A 22,761-nucleotide genomic window follows, 5' to 3' on the forward strand; every position below is an offset into this window, starting at 1 on the left:
ACTCAGACAACTCCGCTCTTCAGCTGCACAGAGCTGAGGAGTCAGGGAGCAGCAGCAGTCGCCGGAGCCTGCTCTAGGGTAAGCCAGGGATGCCGGCAAAGCTGGGAGTATTTTTCCAGGACACGTTCGGCTTTTTGGAAATTCTCCCCGGACAGGGGTTTGATTACCAAAAAGCCGGACATGTCCGGGAAAAACTGGACGTATGGTAACCCTATCCAAGGCCCCATAGAGGCACTGGGTGGCAGAGAGAGGCAGCAGGTCCAGACCTGATCTTGCCTATGATGAGTGGCTGACACTGCAGCCCGCCCCAGGGCGCGGGGGCTAGTCGGTGACTGGCAGTAGCCCAGAGTGAGGCAAGGTGGGGATTAGAGGGTTGGGGGTTCCCCAGAGAGGGGAGACCCAGTGGCAGAGTGTGGGGGCATTGCCAGGGGGCAGCACCCCAGATAAAAGGGCACCGGGGTCTGGGAGGGACACGGGGCCAGCGGTAAGGCGGATCACTGGCCTGCAGAGGGCGCTCCGGAGGCTGTCGAGGTAATTCCCTGAGAAGACCAGCAGGAGGTGCCGCAGGGGTGAGTCCCACATTGCTACACCCCCCAAACAGTGCAGGTGAAAATGGGTTTTTTTGCTACAAAAAGGCCATTTTCTCTCAACAGAAAAAATCTTGCAATGGAAAATTTTGGACCATTGTCCGTAAACTGAAAGGCTGGAAGTTGATGGTTTGTTCCTGTCCTGGTTCAGGGATGAGCCGCACCTCTCTCAGGGCTTGTCCACAGGGCGAGTTAGTGCACAGCAAGCCAGGGTGTGAATCTGGAGCACGCTAACTTGCTGCGCACTAACTTACAATGTAGACAATTTCCCTCCAGAATTAGGTAGGCCCGACTTAGCCCTGGTACCCCAGCTCTTCTGGGACCACTAACAGTCTCTTTCTCTGCAGGCCCTGCTTCTCTGTGAGCTTCAGGCAGGGCCGGCTCGAACTTTTTTGCCGCCCCAGGCAAAAAAGAAGAGCGCCGCCATGCCGTAACACCCTCCCACCCCCAGCACTGCGCCACGCCAGGTCGCCGAAACCCCCGCTCCCCCCCCCCGAGCGCCGGGCCGCCGAAACTCCCGCCCCCCCGAGCGCCAGGCCGCCGAAACCCCCGCTCCCCCCCCCGAGTGCCAGGCCGGGCCCCCCAAACCCCCATGCCCCCCGCCCCCAGCCGCCGCACCGGGCCGCTCAAACCCCCGCCCCCTCCGAGCGTTGCGCCGGGCCGGCCAAACCCCCGCCCACCTCGCTGGTTTCCCCAAACAATTGCGCCCCCCCCCAGGCGCCGCACCGAGCTGCTCAAACCCCCGCCCGCCCCTAAGCGCCATGCTGGGCTGCCCAAACCCCCGCCCCCTACCGTTGCGCCAGGCTGCCCAAACCCCTGGAGCGCCGGGCCGGGCCAGGCCTCCCAAACCTCCGGAGCACTGGGCCGGGCCGGGCCGCCCAAAGACCCAACTCCCCCAGTGTCGTGCCGCCGAAACCCCCCCCCCCGCCCCCGCGCTGCCCGGCCGAAACAACAACAACAACATAAAAACAAAAAAACCCAAACCCTCCAGCGCTGCCCAGCCGAACAAGAAAACAAAATAAAAACACTGTGAGGACCCCCGCACAACAAAGCCACCTAGGACTGAGTTAACTCCTTGCATCCATGTGGCAGATTTCATGATTGCAATCAAATAGACAATTCATGAAAAAAATCCACATATCTCCTCTGTTCTTCACTGTCCCACAGAACTAACCTCCCTTCTTCCCTTCTGTGCATGCAGTGTATCACAAATGGGTACCAGATACCACTGGGTGTAGACAATGTCTCTACCAGTTGGAGTGATGCTTTGATATCACGCTAACGTTAGCTTTTTCCATGTGCTCTGATTTCAGCCCATGGTCATGTGTGGTTTGCATCTAGGAAGACACTAGCTCTGTCTGTTGGAGTCCCCAGCACAACTGGCCCCAGGCCTGGCTGGCCCCTAGGCACCAATGCACTATAAATGTTTCACGATAATAACAGCCTGGCATATGGAATTATGGGGCCTGGTCCTGAAAGGTTCCTGAGTGCCGTTAAGTGCCCTCAGCACGTCACAGGATTGGGCCCCTACTGAAGAATGGAGAATTGTTGCCTTCAGTGTGACTGCTTTGCGTCAAACCACCAGGAGGAATTCAAAGAGGGCTCAAAGTTTGCCTTCTGCCTTTCGTTGTTTTCCTGTTTGAATGAGATTCTGGTGATAGAAGATGTGAAGCTCCTTTTCGGCTGCCGACGTCTGACCTTAACAAAGGACCCGGCGCTGCTATAAGAATGGGGAGTGTTAAGCTGGGGATGTGGTCAGCTCCTGCTGTGTCTGCCCCGCAACCTGGACGCAAACCGTATCAACGCAGACTTCCTTCCGGGCCCTTCCCCTGTGCGAGTGTCACTCTGTGAACAGAGAGAGAGCTGTGAGGCAGGTTCCCTTAAGAAATGCAGCGTCACACCCAGACTCTGCTCATGGCAGGCAGCCATGCGGCCAGGGCAGTTACTGTGAGCGGGCTGGGAACGAAGGCGCTTGTTCTGGAAATGCTCTCCTCTTTGGAGTGAAATCGGGTCTCTTGAACGCAGGAGGCTGACAGAGCTGCCTGGGCCCAGGCACAATGCTGCTGGGCTGCTGCTGTGGGCACTTGCCTCCCCCAGCTCTGACAACACATCTCAATCGGACCTGCAACATCTTGTGCTATTGCAATCTGTGGTCCCCCCACACGGACTGGTCCATACACCATGAGCATGGCCTGCCACGCTCCCAGCCACTCCAGCACAGCTCCCACCCGCTCTGCCAATGCACTGCTGTGCGAGGTTGGAGTATCCCCTGCCAGTCCAATTCTGCTCCCTCCTCCCGGCCCCAGCTCTGCCAAAGCACCTGCCTGCTGCCTGCAGGGCCAAGTCCTTGCTAGCCCAGCGCTGTGGAAGTACAGAAAGGTCTCACTGCTACAGATATCACCATTAGCCAACAGCGGCACCTAGCGCCAGCTGCCCCTTAGTAACTGTCTAGCCAAACCTCGTTAATTCGGGGAGTGACTATTGTTGTTTGGTTATTTGCTAATTTGCAAACAACCCCCGCTCCCTCCCCCAGTAGAGTGACCAGATGTCCCGATTTTATAGGGACAGTCCCAATTTTTGGGTCTTTTTCTTACATAGGTTTATAGGGACAGTCCCGATGTTTCACATTTGCTGTCTGGTCACCCTATCCCCCAGCAAGTTGCACACATGATAAAGATAGGCAAGGCCAACATATCCCACAATGCATTCTGTTCCTTTAGGTTGATCTATGAATGTTCCACAGTGTTTTTAGCATGATCTTAGCCCTGCGAGTCCTCACTACAGCCTCTGCTACTAAAACTCTGCTACCAAGCGGGACGGTTGGTGGAGACCAAAAACTGGGTCTGAGAATCATCAGGGTTGTGGATAAAGGGCAAGCGATTGTTTTGGTCAACCCGGTAGGTCGGCCACATTCTGATATTTACCTGCTGGCCGGATGGGGGCAAGTGGCACCCTGAGTAGGTCACTCGGGAAGCATCTGGTTGACGTTCTTTCTGGAACACAGGGGTCTTCATGGCAGTAGCTGGGGCTCACAACGGGGAGGAAGAGAAAAGGAATTAATACTAATCCCTCGCTGTGATATAGCACTTTTCATCCATAGATCGCTAAGCGCTTTACAGTGCAGGTCAGTGTCCACTTTGTACAAACTCCACCCCTCCCCCAAAGTCCCCGCCCCAACTCCGCCCCTTCCCTGCCCCGCCCCGGCCCTGCTACAACCCCGCCCCTCCCGCAAAGTCCCCGCCCCAACCCCGCCCCCTCCCTTGAGCGCCCTGCATTCCCCCTCCTCCCTCCCAGCCACACGAAACAGCTGCCCGAGCGCTACCGGCTTCACGGTTTGCCGGGCAGCCCCCACTGCCTCCGACATGGCTTCGTGCCCTTGGTAAGAATGGACGCTGCATGGAATGTAACATATGAACAGGGGGTTATATGGTGACTTTAGGGCTGTGCTCCTTAGTAGCCAAACTAAACGGGGGATGCTCTGATGGTCACACATGCTGCTTCCCTTCCCAGGTTAGCTGCTGTTTTGCATGGAAGGGGTTCTGCCTTTGTCTGGCACAAAGAAATGTCAGATTCCCAGAGTCACTGTGTGATCTCGGTTGAGTCATTTTGCCTCTTTGTGCCTCAGTTTCCCGGTCAGCCGCACAAGGCTCTGGATGCTACCACTCCTGCCAAGGGGCGTGAAGCTTCATGAATGAATGTTGGTGAAAGCCTTTCGTCCCCTCAGCTGAAGGGCGGGCGGGCGGCTGTGGCGTTTGGTGCACTTGGGAGCACAGAATGTTTCCCCTGCTTTACAGCTGGGATCTGAGCGCCAGCCTGAGCTGTCAATTTATCATCTGACCGAGCTGGGCCAGGCGCTGAGGAGGACACCGGCCCTTTGCCTGGACTAAGACACGGGCTGGGGTTTAGGTCAGGTGGATCTACTGTGGGTCAGCTAAACCTGCTCCTAGTGAAGATGCAGGTAAGAGCTTTAGCTCCGTTGTGGCTGGTCGAGGTGTGGCCCCCGCTCACACCCCCTTCCTCCCATCCTTGCCCCCGCCCACACACCCCTTTTTCTCACCCAGCTCACCCCCCACCTGACCTCCAGCCCCCTGCCCAGACCCTTTAGCTACCTGCCCTAGCTCACAAGCCCCTGAGTCGCTGCGGGAGCCTAGGGCCCCCCCTCGACCCCAACGAGAACCCTGCAGTAAGTCACTTAGCTGATGTCTGTGCCGGCGGGGCGCGCTCCCGGCTCCTTGCTCCGTGGCGGCAGAGGCCACGGCTCAGCCTTCAGGGGCTGTTGGTCGTAGCCGCCCTGTGCGTCCGTCTCTGGGGATGCTGTAGAGAGACGTCTTCTCATCACCTGCCTCCCGTCGATGGGCCGGAGTCCGTGTGCGTCTCTAAGGATGTGGCTCTGCTACCGACCCTCCAGCCCTCTGGGTGGTGGCCAAGGCTTTAGGCTGGGTCCCGGCAGGGAGAAGGTTGGCTGATGTCGTCAGTTCTTTCCCCATCCCTGGTGGCTGGGTCGGGTGCGGCCACGGCACTATGGAGGCGTGGGGCTCGGCGTTGCTGTCTGGGGCTCTGCTGGCATCCGGCAGGGCCTTGCTGCGGGAGCTGCAGGTTGCTCCTCTGGCCGGGCTGGGGGAGGGAAGGGAGCCTGGCAGCTCCGGTTCGGCCTGTTGGCCCCGGCGGGGAGCCTGGTGTGGATCTGGCGCGCTGGGCTGGGATGCCGTTGGCCTGGCACTGCTGGAGCTGCCAGTTCTCAGCCCTGATGCTCGTAGCGCTGGCGTTTCCCAAGCAGGGGCCCGGGCGTATCACGGCGAGTCCCAGAGCTCGTTGACCTGGCCTCACGTGGAGATCGGGTCTGGCTGGCAAGCCGGCAGCGGGCAGGGCTTCCTAGCCAGGGGCAGCGACTGGCGTGTGTGCCCGGACCCGCTGGCAGAGTCGTCTCTGGTCTCAGCCAGCAGCTGGGCTCCCCCGGCGCGTCCTTGCCAGGCCTATCTGGCAGCCTTGCGTGGGCGCCGTATCTCTCCCCCACACTTGCTGCACTCCCGGCCCCCACGTCGCCGTCTCTTCCGGGGCGGCTCTCCCGCCCTGAGCTGCCCCAGCACCCGGTAGTAGACGCGGCAGCTGAAGCCTTCGCGCAGCCCCTGCTTCACATGCTGGGTCAGGGCCTCCAGGCTGGGGAAGACTCGGCAGCAGGCCAGGCAGCGCAGGCCCTGCTCGGGGGTGAGGAGCCACTCAGGGGGCGCTCCCATCGGTTGCTGCGGAGCCTCCTCCGCTGGTCCCCCAGAGTCGCTCTCTGCCTCGGGGTCCACGTCCCCCAGCTCGGGGTCCACGTCCCCCAGCTCAGACCTGGTGTGGGAGCTGCTCAGGTCCGAGCCAGCAAAACTTTCTCCTCCGCTGTAATTGGCCTTAAAGATGCGGGGGCGCTTCCTAATGGCTCCAAAGCCGGCCCCCGTCTCCCAGGCCACCGAGACGCCATTCACGACCCTGACCTGCATGTAGAAAAGGGTCTTTTCTTCTCCCTCACCCTCGGTCTCTCTGACACGTGCCGAGCGCTTTCTCTTCACGCCGGCGCCGGGTGGATCCCCTGGGGGCTGCGCACACAGGCGGTTGGAGGCTGCAGGCTGCACACCGCGGGCGGAGGGGTGGCTGATGACGGATGTGGCCGTGGTGGTCTGCTGGCTTGGGTCCCCGGGGCCTGCAGAGGCAGAGACCCTCTGCTCCGCCGTTTCCCCAGGAACGGGGCTCCCAGCAGAGACCCCCTGACGAGGGGGCGACTCCCCTGATCTCTGCGACTCTGAAAGCAGAATGAAAGCCCAACTCCTGCGGCCATCGCCCCCAGCAGCGCATCCCCCTCCCGCTCCCAGCCCTGTGTTCCAGGCCCAAAGGTGCCCCCCATGGGCAGGGGAAGGGGTGGGGAAGGGAACTCCGTGAATATGAATATCAGGAGAGCGACCAGTCAGGGATCTGACACGCTGTGCCCAGGGAAGGGCCAGAGCCCCCTCGCTTGGCACACTGGCAACTAGGTTGGACAGAGCCCTAGACAATGTCCTGTCGATGCCGATGCTGCCCTGGCCCTGGGGGGGAATGGACACTCTGCCCCATTGGTCTGCCCCAGCCCTGACATCTATGACCCTGGCATGGTTACCAGGAGCAGCCTGAGACCTGGCTGTGCCCATCTCCAAGGCCCCTGGCTTAGGCTCGTTACCCCAAGGGCCCAGGACTCTGCACTGGCGTCTCTACATGGAAGAGCCATTTTGTGCCCCCAGATATCTCCTCTTCCTGGTGTCTCCTTCACCCGTGGGGTGGGGGGGGTCTGTGTCTCCCCCTTCCTCTTTTCCATTTAACCATTTAGAGGGCTCTGTCTCTCCCCACTTGGAGTCTGTTTCCCCCACTGTGCCCTGGTGGAGTCTCTGTTTCTCTCCCCCTCCCCCTCTGAGACCTCCCTGGGCCAGGCAGAGAGAGAATTTGAGTTCATCCTTGACCTAGGATCCCTGCCAGCCTCTCCCCTGAATGTCCTGTGGGCCCAGGGAACGTCCTGCTCACCTGACCCCTCCTGGGCAGCTCCAGGATTCGTCTCTGGGGCGTCAGCAGGAAGCCCCTGGCTGTGCGCCATGGTCCTGGCTCTGGGGACTCGGGCCAAGGCTGGTGCCTGTCACAGTCCTCGAAACCTCCTGGATTCTCTGTCCCAGCACCAGCCAGAAGGTCTGGGTCTCTGCTGGGGAAGGGATAGCGGTTCTGGTCCAATTCTCCAGCTAAATCCCCGGATCTCACAGTGCAGGCAGCAGAGACAGGATCACGATTGACCTGAGCCAAGGGTTTGATCCAAGGGGCACCAGACGGTTGTGGTTTAAATCGTCCTGGAATGTTCTGGTCCCAACGGCATCAGGCTGTTTGGATCCAAACGGCTCAGAAGTTCTGAGCTGGGTGAGGTCATTGCCAGCTGGGATGACACTGCTCAGTTCTGTGCGAGCTGCTCTCGGGTCCAGCCGACCCTCCTCGTGTCCCGTCCAGGGAGGGCCGAGTTCATGAGGTCCCAGCCAAACCACTCAGCTGGGTCTATGCTGCACAAGGCCCGGGCGGGCCCATCCGGGGTCCGATCAGGGAGGGTGGAGCCATAGCCTCTGGCTTTGTGCTGGCACAGACTGACGAGCAGGACCATTCATATTCATGTTGATTTGGGTTACGGTAGCGCCGAGAGGCCCAGTCAGGACCAGGGCCATTGCTGGGTGCTGCCCACACCAGAAGGGCTGCCAGTCTAAACAGACAAACAGAAATAGACAGCGAGTCTGAACCCAGCACACCGTACACAGCCCGGCCCCAGCACAGAGCTCCTTTGAGATGCCTTCCCCAGCCCGTTTTAATCCTCCAAACCACCACTGCCCGCTGCCCACGGGCCCCAGGCAGGCCTCCTTGCTGTGCCGCCATTCACCCCACCCTGACCCCACAAATAGAGCTGCAGGCTCCATGTGGGGAGGAAGAGATGGGGGGCAAGTGTACCCCGGTCAGGAGTGTCTAATGGTGGCTCCTGGCTGCTTTTCTTCCTCCCCCTGGAGGTCTCTGAGGCCTCACCAGGATCTAGCTGTCCCCTAAAGAGACACCAAATCAACAAAAGCCTCTCAAGGCTTAACTCATGCCAACCCCAGCCAATGCCATGTAACTGTGCCACCTGCACCCAACCCCACCTCCAATTCCGGTCCCAAGGGACCCGAACCCCTGGTCAGAAGTGTGATGTCCACTAGTGGCTCCTCACACCCTGATACACCTGCCCCCCTGTCCCTGAGCTCCCTAGACCCGGGCACTCTGGCCCATGGATGGCCCCATCGCCGACAGAGGCACCAAGATCTCCCCAGTCTCTGGGACGTTAATACTGAATCTTTTCCTCTGGGGAGATTGTCTCCTTGCAATTCCCATCCAGCCCTGTTGTAAGTCAGGGAATGGAGGTGGTTCTGAGTGGAAAGTGCCAGAATAAATGCTCTGGGTAAGAAGTCAGTGATGCACATCCCAGCACCTTTCTCATAGCTGATGGCTAAGAGCTGTGGCATCGCGGTATCAGCCGCATGTAGGGATGGCTCTTGGGGGCCACCAGCTGGTGTATAGTCACTTTCTGGTGTGAAGCTGGGAGAACGCTCCCGCCCCCCAGGCTATACTGAAAAAACCTGATTGGCCACTCAAACACACAGCATTAACTCTGTCCCTGGGAGGTTGAACGAATGGTGTGGGGCAGCCTGGGAAATTTGGAAAGAAAACAGAGAAGCTGCAGGACAGGAGCCCTGAGCAGGGGCAGGGCGGGAGCTGCTGGCAGGAGAGCCGGCTGCTGGCAAAAGGGGATTTGTGTAAACTCTCAGCCTTCAGCCCCATCCCACTGCCAGGCTGTCTCTCCATTCACATCCTAGTATTTCAGGGCGGGATAGTTGGTCACCTGCTCCTTGATACGTTGCAGGCTGCATCATGCTGAAGTGCCCATGTCCAGCCTGCAGCTTTGTCCCGTAGTCGTCTCGGGCTCACGTACATATCCGAGGCGTGGAAGAAATGTTGACAGATCCATAAAACTCCTAGTTCTCTGTGAACTGATTGCATATCTTCAGGTGTTGGCATCTGCTGCTGACGTACGCCATGCGCATCGGCCTGGTGTATTTGTAGCAGTGGAAAGGTTTCTGCTTGGGTGTGACAGGTGGGGGGGTTCTGCTCCTTGCCAATTCCTGCATCTGTTGGGAAAATCAAAGGTGTCTTTCAAACTGATGGGTCCTGCCAGGTTTCTAGGTGTCTTTGAGCAGTGTCCTCGTCCTGACAAAGCAGGTGCCATGTGGGTCTGTCTGGTAGATTTCTGTGCATGGGTGGGGGGTATAAGCTGGTGGGGGCTCAGCTCGGATCAGTGGCCTGGGGCTTGGGGCAGCTGGGATGGTTCGGCCAGGGCTCCTCTGTCCGCGCTGGGGGGTGGGGCCTCTGGGCTCCGGTGGGTGGCAGGTGGGTGGAAGATGCAGGGTGGAGCGGGGCCTCGGCAGAAGGGGTGGGGCCGGGGCTCTCGCGTCCCTGAAGTGGAGGTTCACACGCCACCCGTGCTCAGGGTTACCATATTTGAAAAATAAAAAAAGAGGACACTCCTTGGGCCCTGGCCCCGCCCCTTTCCCACCCCCTTCCCCGCCCCAACTCCCCCTCCTCCCTCCCAGCCACGCGAAAAGGGCTGCCCGAGCGCTACCGGCTTCACGGTTTGCCGGGCAGACCCCGCGCCCCTGGCCGGCGCTTCCCCAGCGCAGCTGGAGCCCGGGAGGGGAAGCGCCCAGCTGGGGACGCAGGGTCTGGAGGCAGCCCGGCAAACATGAAGCCGGTAACGCTACCGGCTTCGGGCAGCCCCCTTGCCTCCGTACCCTGCGCCCCTGGAGCCCGGCCGGGCACTTCCCCTCCCGGTATTTTTCCCGGACATATTGCCAAAAAGCCGAACTCCCCCCAGATGGGGGTTTGATTACCAAAAAGCCGGACATGTCTGGGGAAAAACCGGACGTATGGTAACCCTACCCATGCTTGTGTGTCTCTGATGTCATCTTTGGGGCGGGGTTTGTCTGCACTTTGCTCTGGCAGGCTCAGGTGCCTGGCCCCCATCAGGCATTGTACAAACAGTCCATGCTACAGAGGGGAGAGCAGAGCCAGCCCCGCCGTGGAAAGCACTCGTGAGCTCTGGCACTGACGGTCGCCGCGGGGGAGCTTCCCTTGGGATTTGAGTGACTTAGGTACATGACGCTCTCATCTCCGCACCGGGATCGGAGACGTCCCACATTGTTAGCCAAATGGGCTCGTTTCCCCCCTGGAGCTGCCCAATTACCCCAAGGAGGCACGGAGAGACAAGAGGGCCTAACAAGATTCCCCCCTAAAAAGCATTTTGAGAGCCTTATGGCCCCCAATCCTCAGCCTTCACCGGCTGGTATTGGGCCATCATTTGTTGGTGTATGGTTTGATTAGCCATTCGTCGGACTAATGCAACTACACAGGGAGCAAAGCAAGCTAGGGTTAATAAGGTTGTAATAAAGAGTACAAAGAGAAGAAGACCTTCTCGGAGCCATCCTAGTTGCGGTAACCAGGATGTGAACCAGTCCATATTCCACCCACCCCATGTTTGGACCGGGACATGGGCTAACTTCCTCATTTCTTTCGTTAGCTGTTTTACCGCCTTTCCATTATCATCTATTTGTAAACAGCAATTAGATTCGTTTAATTTTGCACAGATTCCTCCTTCTTCTGCCAGCAAATAATCAAGAACTAGATGGTGCTGGTAGAGCGCATTTCTCATCTGAGTGGACTGATCGGCCAAAAGATCTAGAGCTGCAGCCGTCTGATTAGTTATTATTTCTAAAATGGCTTGCAGCCTAATTATCCGATTCAAGTTGTAAATGGGCTCCCTTGCCCCTGAGATCCACTCATTAGGATTCCATGTAGCTGGACCATAATGTTTTATAATTTTCTCAGGGGGCCACTCTCGAGCTCCCCATGTTTGGGAGCTTCCAGCGGTCAATGCGGAATCAACAGACCGCCTCTCCCTAATCAAGTCGTCATATACCTTAATTCCTAATTTATTTCCCTGAATTTGGGGTAATAGAAAGAACAAGGGCCTAATGTACCCAACATAACATATTCCTGACCAATTTGGGGGCAATCTTCGATAAGCGTATTGCCCGCATATCCAGTAATGGCCTTTTAGGGCCCATTGTCCGTTCGCAAAGGGGCCATCCCAGGTCTCGGGGTAATCCTCGGGGCCCGGTTCTTCATAATACAAAGGGTTACCCATTTCCAAGGGCCCCCCTAGTACAATAGATGTACTGTCAGGATTGCAGTATTCACATTTCCATGCCCCAGCCCCTTCCTTCCAAACACAATTACAACCAAATTTAGGGCTATTGGTAGTAGACCAAAAATGATTAAAATGGGTTACCCAAGTTCCATTAGAATGTTGCCATGCCCACTGATACCAGCGTACCACGTGGTCCTTACTGGCGGTATTATCTCGCTGGCAACTTAGAAAGAGGGCATCAAAGTACCCATCTTGTCCAACTGCTTTACAGCCTTCGCCGATATGATGTTGGAAGGAACATCTTACCCAGCTATGATTAGTGAGTTTCACGTGGGTATGGTTCCATCGTCCTTGATATTTAGAACAGTCATACGTATGGCAACTAGGGTGATCATAGCAGTCAAATCCTAGAGATAGAGTCCAGTCACATTGGCTTTTGCCCACATACACCCCTTCTTGTTTTGTTCGGTTGAGGCAAAAGATCCCTATTCCAGAGGAATAGAGTCGCCAAGGGCTACTATCCTCAGTCCAAACTTCTGTTCCTTTGTGGACTATACTTAAATTACTGATCCACCATTTAGCTTGCACTGGCTGGGCTACCCAAGGCCACTCATTCCAATCCCCTGGACCTCCACAAACCCAACAGCTACTAATATTGAAGGAACCCGCTATTGTTTCTCCTAGTTGTACAAACCTATTTTCCCAACCATAGCCATGATAGACACATATGAACAGAAATGTTAATAATGAGTTCATGATTGCTTTTTTCTAAACAGTCCTTTTAGTCCATCGAGTCCTTGATACTCCCAGACGGTGTCTGCGCCCGTGCCACCCCGGGCTTCCGGTGCCGGGGCGGGCAGAGGGCTGGTGTCCTCTTCCGTGGAATTGGTTCCCTGGTCAGGATTCAGAAACCGCTTTACCCGGGTGTGATGTGTCCATTTGTCGCTCCCGAGTATTTTAACTGCGGCCTGGCTGATGAGCGAAACGGTGTATGGACCGTCCCACCTTGGCGTCAGGGGGTCGTGTTTCCACTTCTTGACAAGGACCTGGTCACCGATCCGGAACGGATGCACGGTCTGGTCCAAGGGGAGGGCCTGGAATGGCGCCGCGTATCGATGAAGCTGCAACAAGACAGATTGCAACCCGGAAACCTGTTTCCATAGTAAGTCATTTCCCACTTCCCAGTTTACATCCTCCCGGAATCCTGGGATAAGTATTCGGGGTGGAAATCCAAAGACTAGTTCAAAGGGTGAGAGTTTAAGACCCTTACGTGGGGCCCTTCGAATACGGGTGAGGGCGAGTGGCAAGGCATCAAGCCACTTCAAGCTAGATTCTGTGCATATTTTAGTTAGAGTGTCTTTGAGAGTTCTATTCATCCTTTCTATTTGACCCGAGCTTTGCGGCCTCCAGGGTGTATGTAATTTCCATTGTATACCGAGTGCCTGGGATACCTGCTGGACCACTTGTGAGACAAAGTGGCTTCCCCTATCAGACTCAATTACCTCCGGGAGATGGTAACGAGGAAGTATTTCATGTAACAGGGCTTTGGTAACTGCCCGGGCCTGACAATGCCGGCTAGGGTAACACTCTACCCACCCGGTGAGTTGATCAACAAACACGAGCAGATACTTATAGCCCCTGCAAGGGGGTACCTCAGCAAAGTCAACTTGCCATCTTTGAAAAGGGAATATAGCCCATGGTCGGCCTCCCATCGGGGCAGGAGGGCCACATCCCTTCTGGTTCGTTCGTTGACAGATGGAACAATTATTAACAACTCTCTGGGCTTCCATGTGCATACCCAGTCCTTTAAGGGACCTGGTAGCCAAGTCAACCATTGCCCCAGACCCCAGATGTCCCCCTTTATGCAGGAGCTGAAAAATCTCCTGGAGTACTGGCCTGGGGACGAAAACCTCTCCCCCAGGCAATCTCCACCATCCAGAGGAATCCTGCCGGCCTCCTGCAGCCTGGGCATGACCCATTTCCTCGGTTGTGTATTGGGGAGGAGGAGCTTTAGTCTCAGTATCTTGAACCATGAGAAGCCACGAGGCCCCGTCTCGGGCGGCCTCCTTCGCGGCCTGGTCAGCCAGTTGATTATACTTTCGCTGTTCGGCCTCGGGAGCCCTCCCGTGGGCACGCACATGTATCACGGCAACCCGGAGTGGAAGCATCAGGGCCTCGAGCAGGGCTTTAATGAGGCTCCCATGTGCAATCTTTTGACCTGAGGCCGTAATGAAGCCTCTCTCTTTCCACAGGGTCCTGTGTGCATGTACCACCATGTAGGCATAACGACTGTCTGTATATAGGTTAAGGGTTTTCCCAGCCCCCAAGTGAAGAGCCTCAATAAGAGCCACCAGTTCCGCCGCCTGAGCGGACAAATTGGGACTGAGTTTAAACTTGTATACCCCTTTATCCTTAATCACTACTGCTGCGCCAGTATATCGCTTGCCATCCACTACATAGCTGGACCCATCAACATACCCCTCAACATCGGGGTCGGGCCAGGGCAAATCTGAAAGATCAGGTCGGGGTTTGGTTTCTTGTTGTAAGACTTCAATACAGTCATGAGTAGGACCAGCCTCTGGGGAAACCTGAGGGTCAGGCAGTAGGGTGGCCGGGTTAAGGGAACTGACTGTCTTAAAGGTCAAATTGGGGGCCAACAAGAGCCCTACTTCGTATCTAGTATGTCGGCTAGGGTTTAGATGCTTTTCCCCAGCGCCTGTTCCCAGTATCTGAGGCACCCCGTGGGGGACCACAACTTTAGTGTCTCCGCCCAAGGTTAACTTTTCGGCTTCCTGAACGAGGAGGGCGGTCGCTGCTACGGCCCGTAAACACGCGGGCCACCCCTTGGCGACAGGGTCCAAGACCTTTGAATAATATCCAATGGGTCGCCAGGTTGGTCCTGACCTTTGGCACAGGACTCCAGCTGCCACCCCTCCTCTTTCATGAACGTATAGGGTGAATGGCTTCCGGGAATCTGGGAGGGCTAGAGCGGGAGGCTGAACCAAGGCTTCTTTAAGCTCTCGAAATGCTTTTTCCATTTCCCTGGTCCATTTCCAGTGGAGCAGACCTTCTTTAGTTAAAGACTCATATAGTGGTCTGGCTTTTCCCCCATAGTCGGGGATCCAGAGTCGACAGAAGCCAGTCAGTCCCAGAAATGCCCTTAGTTCTCGGGGGTTTCGGGGCTGAGGGCTATCAAGTATAACTTGGATTCTTTCTTTGCCCAAACTGCGACTCCCTTGGCAGAGGTGGTATCCAAGGAAGGTGACCTGCTGCTTAACCAACTGAGCTTTTTCCTTTGATACTTTATATCCCTGTACCCCAAGGTGATTGAGGAGATCTACAGTTTGCTCCTTGCAGACTGTCTCTGTTTCAGTACTCAAGAGCAGATCATCGCAGTACTGAACTATGTTACACGCAGGATGGTTAGCCAGGAATGGGGCCAGGTCCCTTTTTAGCTGGCTGCCAAAAATCTCTGGTGCACAGGTGAGTCCCTGTGGGACAACGGTCCAAAGATATTGGGCCCTGTAACGGGTGTCCGGATCCTCCCATTCAAAGGCAAACAACTTTTGAGATTCTAAATCAAGGGGGATGGAAAAGAAGGCGTCTTTTAAATCTATAACCGAGAACCAGCTGTGGCTCTTAGGTACTTGGCCTAGAATTGTGTGGGGATTCGGGACGACTGGGTAGGGGGCTTCTATCAACTTGTTAATCTGTCTTAGGTCCTGGACCAATCGGTACTGTCCATTGGGTTTAGGCACTCCCATTATTGGAGTATTGTATTCCTTTAACCACCGGCACTGTATGAACTTTTGAATCAGGGGTTTTAACCCGATCGAATTCGGACTGGGCTGCTTCCCTCCTTAAGGGAAATATGCACTGGTGTAGCATTCCTGGCTCGGGCCACGCCTCCTTCTTCCGCCCAGACCTTGGGATTTACCCCCTGCAGCTGGCTTCCATCACTTCCCTTACATTCCAGGGAGTAATCTCTAGCATTTATGAGAGCCATCTGGTAATTAGAGGCTTGTTGCTTAGGGATTCTGACTTCCATTGTCCCATTATCGAATGAGATCTCCGCCTGCAATTTAGTGAGGATATCTCGTCCGAGCAGCGCTATGGGGCAGGAAGGACTGCAAACAAACTGATGGGAAATTTGATGGTCCCCTATTTTTACTAGGAGAGGCAGAGTTTTTTCCAAAACTGTAGTTTGTCCCTCTATCCCCTGGACCATGGCACGTTCCCGAGCTCTACCTCGGGGAGCCTTATTAAGGGGGAGCAAACTAAGGGTGGCCCCAGTATCAATAAGGGCTTCAATTGGGCTGCCCTCCACTTTAATCTTCACCGTGGGATCCAGGCTGGCAGCTTGCGCCGCCAGGAGGGGCTGCTGGGTCCCCTGGCCCCCCTATGGGGAAGATTCCTCCCCTGAACGTCCCATACCGTTGTAGAGAATGGGAAGGGACGGGAATTTATCCTTACGTTCCCTTCCTATTGCCTGTCGCCGGGGGCACTCATTCTTCCAGTGCCCCTCTTCCTTACAGATAGCACACTGATTTCGACCCAGGCGAGGGCCCCTCCCCTTCCCAGGTGGCCCTGGCCGTCCCTTAACCTTGCCCCCCCTCTCTGTATATCCCTCTCTTAGGGCCATGGCTAGAACGCGGGCCCCTCTCTTCCGCTCCTCATCATCCCTCCGATCATAAACCTTCATGGCTATTTCTAAAAGTTCCTCTATATTTTTGCCCGATGCCCCCTCCAGTTTTTGCAACTTTTTTCTAATGTCCTCGTAGGACTGCCCAATGAAAAGGGGGATTAGCACCCGTTTCCCGTTGCTATCCTCAGGATCGAGGTCTGTGTATCTTTTACAGGTATTACAAAGCCGTTCGTAAAAAGCAGCTGGGTTCTCATTCTTTTCCTGTTTTATATTATATAATTTGGCCCAATTTGGGGTTTTTCTAATGCAGCGTTTCATCCCCTGGACTATAGCCGTGGCGTATTGGCTATGAGAGGCCCGGCCTGCCGCATCATTTTTCCAGTCAGGAGGGCTCTCAGGCAACCGCGTAGCTACTGTGGCCGAGTCTCCCCCTGTCTCAAGTACCCACTCACGGGCCCTTGAGAGGACTAAACGCCTTTCTTCCGCTGTTAATAGAGTGTTAAGAGCGACCCTCATGTCACCCCAAGTAGGGTTGTGGGCCGTAATTAAGGTCTCAAACACTGCTGTTAGCGGGGCAGGATCCTCCGAGAACGGGGGATTTTGTTGTTTCCAATTATATAGATCACTAGTAGTAAAGGGGACATATATCATAGTGAGTTCACCATTGGGGGCTACAGCCTCCCGCAGTGGACATAAGTATTTCTGCTGCAAGGGCATTTCGGTTATCCTACCACTCTTGCCTGGGCAGCCAATAAGGGTAAATCTAGTATCCCCAGGGTTATAATCAGCTGACATCCTCCACTGCGTTTCGGAATTTTGATTTGTTATGTGGCCAGTCTTGCTCCTGGTGCGGTCAGACACTGAGGAGCTCAGAGGGGTTGAAGGGGACTCCTGTTTGGAAGAGCCCTGGTGGCTTGGCTCACCCCTTTCAGCTGAGGCATTATCCTCAGAGATAGGGGGGAGTCTTCAATTGAGGATGCCAGAACGGGGAGGCCAGGATACAAAGGGGGAGGGGGCATAGGATCAGGGGCCGAGGGAATTACAGCCTGCGGACAAGATTTCTTAACAGGGGGACAGGGTTTCTTAATAGGGGCACGGGCCATTAAGGTTTTAATATTTTGTGTTTTACATTTTTGCAACCATGGGGGAGGATTGGCCACAAGGTCCTGCCAAATGTCTATATAGGGATATTGGTCCCAATGCCCATCCTGGGTCACAATGCTATGTACAGCTTGTACAATCCCTGGTTTGAGTGTCCCTCCCTCAGGCCATTCCACCCCAAATGTCGTCCATTCAAGAGTACAGAATTTCACAAGGTTGTCTTTACATAATACAATTCCATAGTCAGCCTGGCGTCTAAACGCCTTCCAGTTATCCAGCATACATCCCAGGGGTGTCCCGGAGAAAGTGCTTTGTCCAGACCCCATTCTGCTTTGTCCAGAGTTTTCCGAGACAGAGGTATCAAGAGGGAGAAGGGGTAGGGATCTAGTCCTCACTCAGATATCCGCTGGGTCACGAGGTTCGGCTGACCCCCCTTGCAATCAAGATATCCTGGTCACCGGGTTTCCCCTCGCAGGAGTCTTGGGGCGGCTGAAGTCAGCTTAAGCCTCAGACCTGTCAGCGGCATTCATTCATCTCTCACACAGAACCCTTAATCAGTTACAATCTTGGTTTCCAACACACCATTAAGAGGAGAAATAAGATTACCCCTCCCAGAAACAAGAGTATTCCCTGAGGTTGTTCCAAATCCCAATAATGGTTAAAAACGGCCCATGGACTTGTAGAGTTAGTTACATTACTCATTGGCCGTTATTTGCTTACCCTTTTTAACCAAAAACACAATAACAAGACATTTACAAAGCTACAATAATGTTAACATACCTTCCTGTATACAGGCTGCCTAGGGGATTTCCACTGTCCAACCCACACCTCGGGGGCGTTATTCCTCAAACCCAGGAGGTAAACGCACTTACCGCCCGAAGTGGCCGCGTCCGGCAGTCAGACTTCCCCCCCTTCTGGAGCCGTCTTGCTTCCGTGTCCTTCGGAGTTCTCTTCAGAGAGGACGCAGCCGCCCCGGCCGATAGTGACAATCCGAGGCCCGAGCAAAACGACAGCTCGAGGTGGCCACTCCTCGGAATCGCCCTCGGCCGTCGGTCAGTGCCCTCTACAGGGAGAGAAGTCCCTTCGTGGTCGCCATTTTGTTAGCCAAATGGGCTCGTTTCCCCCCTGGAGCTGCCCAATTACCCCAAGGAGGCACGGAGAGACAAGAGGACAAATACCAGACCCTTTATTAGTCAGTCAGCTGAGAGGGTGCTCTACTCGGCTAGTGCCTGAGAAAGAGACACACCTTACAAGCACAACTGGGCCCTTTTTATACAGAGAGACAAACAACTTAGCGTGTCTAAATTCTGCTAACCTATGCATTGTTTAAATTCAGTCCTAGTAGTAATCAGGATACATCTGTTTAGCTTCCCGTCCTTCACATTCCTTTCCCAGGGTCCGTCCAACCCACTCCCCTTTGCCATATATCTTCTATACATCCTGTATACGTGTAGCTTCATGCATGGGAAACAACAGTGAAAGCTAAGATAAGGATATTTACTGGGATAACAAGCAGAAGCCGAGATAAACATGTTTTTCAGTTTTTTTGGGCCTAACAACATCTCACTTGGTTTGGCGACAGGCCCTTCCCGTCGGCACAGCGGGTTCTAGCTGCCCTAGGGGACAAAGGAGAAGTGTCGCTTTCTTCCAACGCTGAACAAGGGACTTTATTAGAGTGAGGGGAGCAGGATTAACCCCACGGCTGCTCTGTCTCTCTCTGCTTCTTTGACCCTTCCCAGCCCCCTGGACCTGGCTCCCTGCCATAGATTTAAAGTGACAGTACGCGTATTCTTCCACTTCCCCCCACTCTTGTCTGCATTAATAATCTTTAACAAGAGCTGATATCTGACAACAAATGATTGAGCCCAGCGAGTCACCGGCTTCCCCACTCGTCCCGAGCGGCTCAGTGCCAGGGACGGCACGGGGCAATGGGGATTGGGCCCCGGGGGGGGAGTCTGCAGCCTCCCCCAGGTGCTTGTCCTGTCCAGTGCCCTGCTCTGCTCCTGGAGTCCTGCAGGTTTTCCTAGGGTTACCATACGTCCGGATTTTCCCGGACATGTCCGGCTTTTGGGGGCTCAAATCCCCGTCCGGGGGGAAATCCCCAAAAGCCGGGCATTTCCGGGAAAATCGGGAGGGAGGGAGGGCTCGGCCGGGGCCTCTTTGGCCGGGGCCGGTGCGGGGCCGGGCGGGGAGCAGGGGGCGCGGTGCCGGGAGCCGGTCTGGGCCCGCGGGGCCGGGCCCCTGGGGGGTGCGCTGGGCCGGGCCGCTGGGGGGTCCGCAGGGCCGCGGGGGTGCGCCGGGCCGCGGAGCCGCGGGGGTCGCGGGGCCGGGGGGTGCGCTGGGCCGCGGGGGTGCGCCGGGCTGCGGAGCCGCGGGGGTGCGCGGGGCTGCGGGGGTGCGCCGAGCCGCGGAGCCGGGCCGGGGTAGCGGGGCCGGGGGGTGCGCCGGGCCGCGGAGCCGCGGGGGTGCGCCGGGCCGCGGAGCCGGGCCGGGGTAGCGGGGCCGGGGGGTGCGCTGGGCCGCGGGGGTGCGCCGGGCCGCGGGGCAGGGGGGGTGCGCCGGGCCGCGGGGTGCGCCGGTCCGGGGGCGCCGGGCCGGGGTCGCGGGGCCGGGGGGTGCGCCGGGCCGCGGGGGTGTGCCGGGCCGCGGAGCCGCGGGGTGCGCTGAGCCGGGGGCCGGTCCGGGAGCTGGTCCGGGGCCGCGGGGCCGGGGGGTGCGCCGGGCCGGGAGCCGGTCCGGGGTCGCGGGGCCGGGGGGTGCGCCGGGCCGCCGGGGGCCGGCCGGCAGTGCTGGGCGGGCCGGGGGTGGTCGGCCGGGGCTGGCACCCCAGGGCCCGAGCCGACCCAGGCTGGAGCCGCCGGGGGGGGCCAGCCTGGGCCGCACCTCCTCCCCCCATCCTCCCCCCCTTACCTGCTTCAGGCTTCCCGCGAATTAAATGTTCGCGGGAAGCAGGGGAGGGGGCGGAGACTTTGGGGAGGGGGCGGGGGTGTGGGCGGGGGTGTGGGCGGGGCCGGGGCCCCGTGGAGTGTCCTCCATTTGGAGGCACAAAATATGGTAACCCTAGTTTTCCTGATATTTAACCTCCATTATCCTTGCTGCAGGATCAGCCCCCGTCCTTTTCACAAGACCTCCCCGCAGATCTGCAGATGGCTGCAATTCCCCTGGGCCCTCTGCTGCAGACCGGCCACCCCCCGGCCTTGTCCTTTCCTGAGAGGTTTTACTGCCCAGGCGTTTGATCCTGGGGGCTGTTCTCTAACTCTCCCCATCCCAGCGTCCTGCCCAAAGTGCAGGGCTCAGCGCAGAATGCAGCTTCCCACAAGGCCCGGACAGCCTCTGCCTGCAGTGTGCCTTCCACCAAGAACTGCTCAGACTTCAGAAGGACCCAGGTCCTCAGCCTGTCCCTCCTCTGTGGAGTCCCCACTGCTGGCTGGTCACGGTGGCACTTTGCCTGCAGCTCTGAATGCTGGGTGCAAAGCTCCTCACACCAACCTGTCCCAGCAAGGGGTATGTGCAATAACAATGGTGATCTCCGTGCCGCTGCAGGACGTCACCAGCGGGGGGTTCCCTGGGTGTCCTGAGGGAAGCTGTGCGATCTGGATGTGCTGTGTGAGCTCCGCAGGGCAGGGGCTAGGGCAAGGCTCATGGTGGCTGTGTGGTTTGCCTGGTGTAGCCCCTGCCCCCAAACTCTGCCGGCTTGGAACCCCTGCCCACTCCGAGGAGGCCCTGCTGGGGGAGGCAACCTGGGGTGTGATGGGATTGTCCAGGGTGGGAGGAGGTGTGGCCAGGACGATCTTGTGCCCCAGCTATTCCCCAGAGACCAGGAGGCCCAGGGAGGGCTTGAGCAGCCGGGTGCAAGCTGGGCCCAGGAACTCAGGGGTGTAAACACCCCATCTCGCCTTCTGTGCCGGGCTCTGCACTGAATTCGGCCCCAACTCACCGCACCGAGTATGCGGCTGGCACGTGGCAGGTAAATACCAACAGGAGCAGCAAGAAGCCCTGGCTGTTGCTCCTCGTGCATCCCCCATCCCTGGGGTAGGGAAATGAGGTAGCTAGGGCAACATGTGCAGATTAGCGTAACCAGTGCCCCCCATTGGATTGCATTGGTGAGGCCAAACCTCATCTTGGTGGGTCCCTGTCCCATCACTGCAGTGCTCCGCACAGCCACTCTTAGTGCTGCTGATGTTCGTTCTAAATAAGTGGGAACTTTACCCTGCACGGGTGGCTCACCTGGGCTCACGTGCCATGGGGATAATGAGCGACGCAGTGTTGGGTGATGACGCAATGTTGGGCGATGATGCGACGCAGTGTTGGGCGATGATGCAATGTTGGGCAATGGGATAATGCAGTGTTGGGCGATGAAATGACACAGTGTTTGGTGATGATGCAATGTTGGGCAATGGGATAATGCAGTGTTGGGCGATGAAATGACACAGTGTTGGGTGATGATGCAATGTTGGGCAATGGGATAATGCAGTGTTGGGCGATGAAATGACACAGTGTTGGGTGATGATGCAATGTTGGGCGATGAGATAATGCAGTGTTGGGCGATGAAATGACACAGTGTTGGGTGATGACGCAATGTTGGGCGATGATGCGACGCAGTGTTGGGCGATGATGCAGTGTTACCAACTGTCGCCACTTCATTGTGCGTCTTGTGATTTTTTTTTTAATCTAGTTATTAAAGCCCCTAGAATGAAGTGACTGCCTGAGACCCTCGGCTTTCCCTGACAAAGTTTCCAGCCTCGAGAACATGATTGATTGATTGTGCCCCCAAATGCCCAGAAATCAGCAGGCAGAGAAAAAGATCCCAACTGTGGAAGAGCCTTCTCACCAACGGTGCACGCTTTCTTGGCTGGGCGTGGCATAGCGACCTTTTCTCCCTAGGGCCCCCCGGCCCACAGCCACTCTGGCTCTGCAGTGGTCTTCCTCTTTGGCCAGGTCACTTTTACTCCTGCCGGATGCAGGATAACCAAGCCCAACACACCCGTAGTCTGGCAGGGCCATGCTAGAGCTCTGGTCCTGCTTCAGGCTTTGTGGGCCTTCCAGCCCTTGGCTGTGAGGTTTTCATGCCTCCATTGTAGATGGGCTGGTAAGGGGACACTGCCCAGAGGCCCTGTATGAAGCAGAACTGGGTTTTCCCTCTTTTAAACCTTCCCTACAGACTTGACACCTTGCATAGGTGTAATGGGGTGGGGCTGATAGGGGCACAGGCTTTCATTAACCCTTTACTGCTCAGAGTGGCGTCTCTACACCCCCTCACATCAACATTTATAAATTAAAAAGATCTCAATGTTTATAGGGCAATCTCCTGATGTTGGGGGGCTGGCTCCTGAGTTTGGACTGCTGGGGACTGGCCATCCTCATCTCGCCACCTGCTCTGACCACAGTGACAAGCGAAGGAGTTCTGAGTCACAGCAACAGGCGGAAGGGAGACAAGTGAATCTGCTGCCGGTATGTCAGTGGGTCAGAGAAGAGGGAGGGAAATGAATCATGGCCCCAGTCGGGCTGGGGAACTCCCCTGACAGAGAGAGTTAAGATCTGGGACTGTTTCATCTGGAAAAGAGAAGTGTCAGGTGATGGCTGGGTACAAACTGCTGAAGGAGAGGGGCAGTGGTGACCAATTTTCCCTTCCCCACAGTTCGAGAACAAGAGGGGCCCCCAGG

The 22,761-nt window shown here is 56.7% G+C and overlaps 1 protein-coding gene across 4 annotated transcripts; it reads right to left on the reverse strand.

Moving 5' to 3' along the window:
* Positions 1–3,876: 3,876 nt before the first annotated feature.
* Positions 3,877–19,070, reverse strand: LOC122173076 (protein FAM170B-like). Of its 4 annotated transcripts, XM_065574787.1 has the most exons (4): positions 17,879–18,678; positions 8,992–9,277; positions 7,116–7,827; positions 3,877–6,366 (listed from the first exon to the last, which is right to left on the reverse strand). In XM_065574787.1, the coding sequence occupies exons 3-4, from the start codon at positions 7,183–7,185 to the stop codon at positions 5,561–5,563; spliced, it is 876 nt and encodes a 291-aa protein (XP_065430859.1). In that variant the 5' UTR covers positions 7,186–7,827; positions 8,992–9,277; positions 17,879–18,678; the 3' UTR covers positions 3,877–5,560. The 4 variants fall into 4 exon arrangements, 3 of the variants coding, with proteins under 3 accessions (XP_065430859.1, XP_065430858.1, XP_065430857.1); XM_065574786.1 differs by having other exon boundaries at positions 3,877–7,827; positions 17,971–18,943; XM_065574785.1 differs by having other exon boundaries at positions 3,877–7,827; positions 17,879–18,679.
* Positions 19,071–22,761: the final 3,691 nt, after the last annotated feature.

This window comes from Chrysemys picta, chromosome 21, assembly GCF_011386835.1.
Source record: "Chrysemys picta bellii isolate R12L10 chromosome 21, ASM1138683v2, whole genome shotgun sequence".
Taxonomy (NCBI): Eukaryota; Metazoa; Chordata; order Testudines; family Emydidae; genus Chrysemys; species Chrysemys picta.

Bases quoted from the DNA above. Each gene is read 5' to 3' on its own strand.
- LOC122173076 (XM_065574786.1), bottom strand. From the start codon at position 6,748: ATGGGCACAGCCAGGTCTCAGGCTGCTCCTGGTAACCATGCCAGGGTC.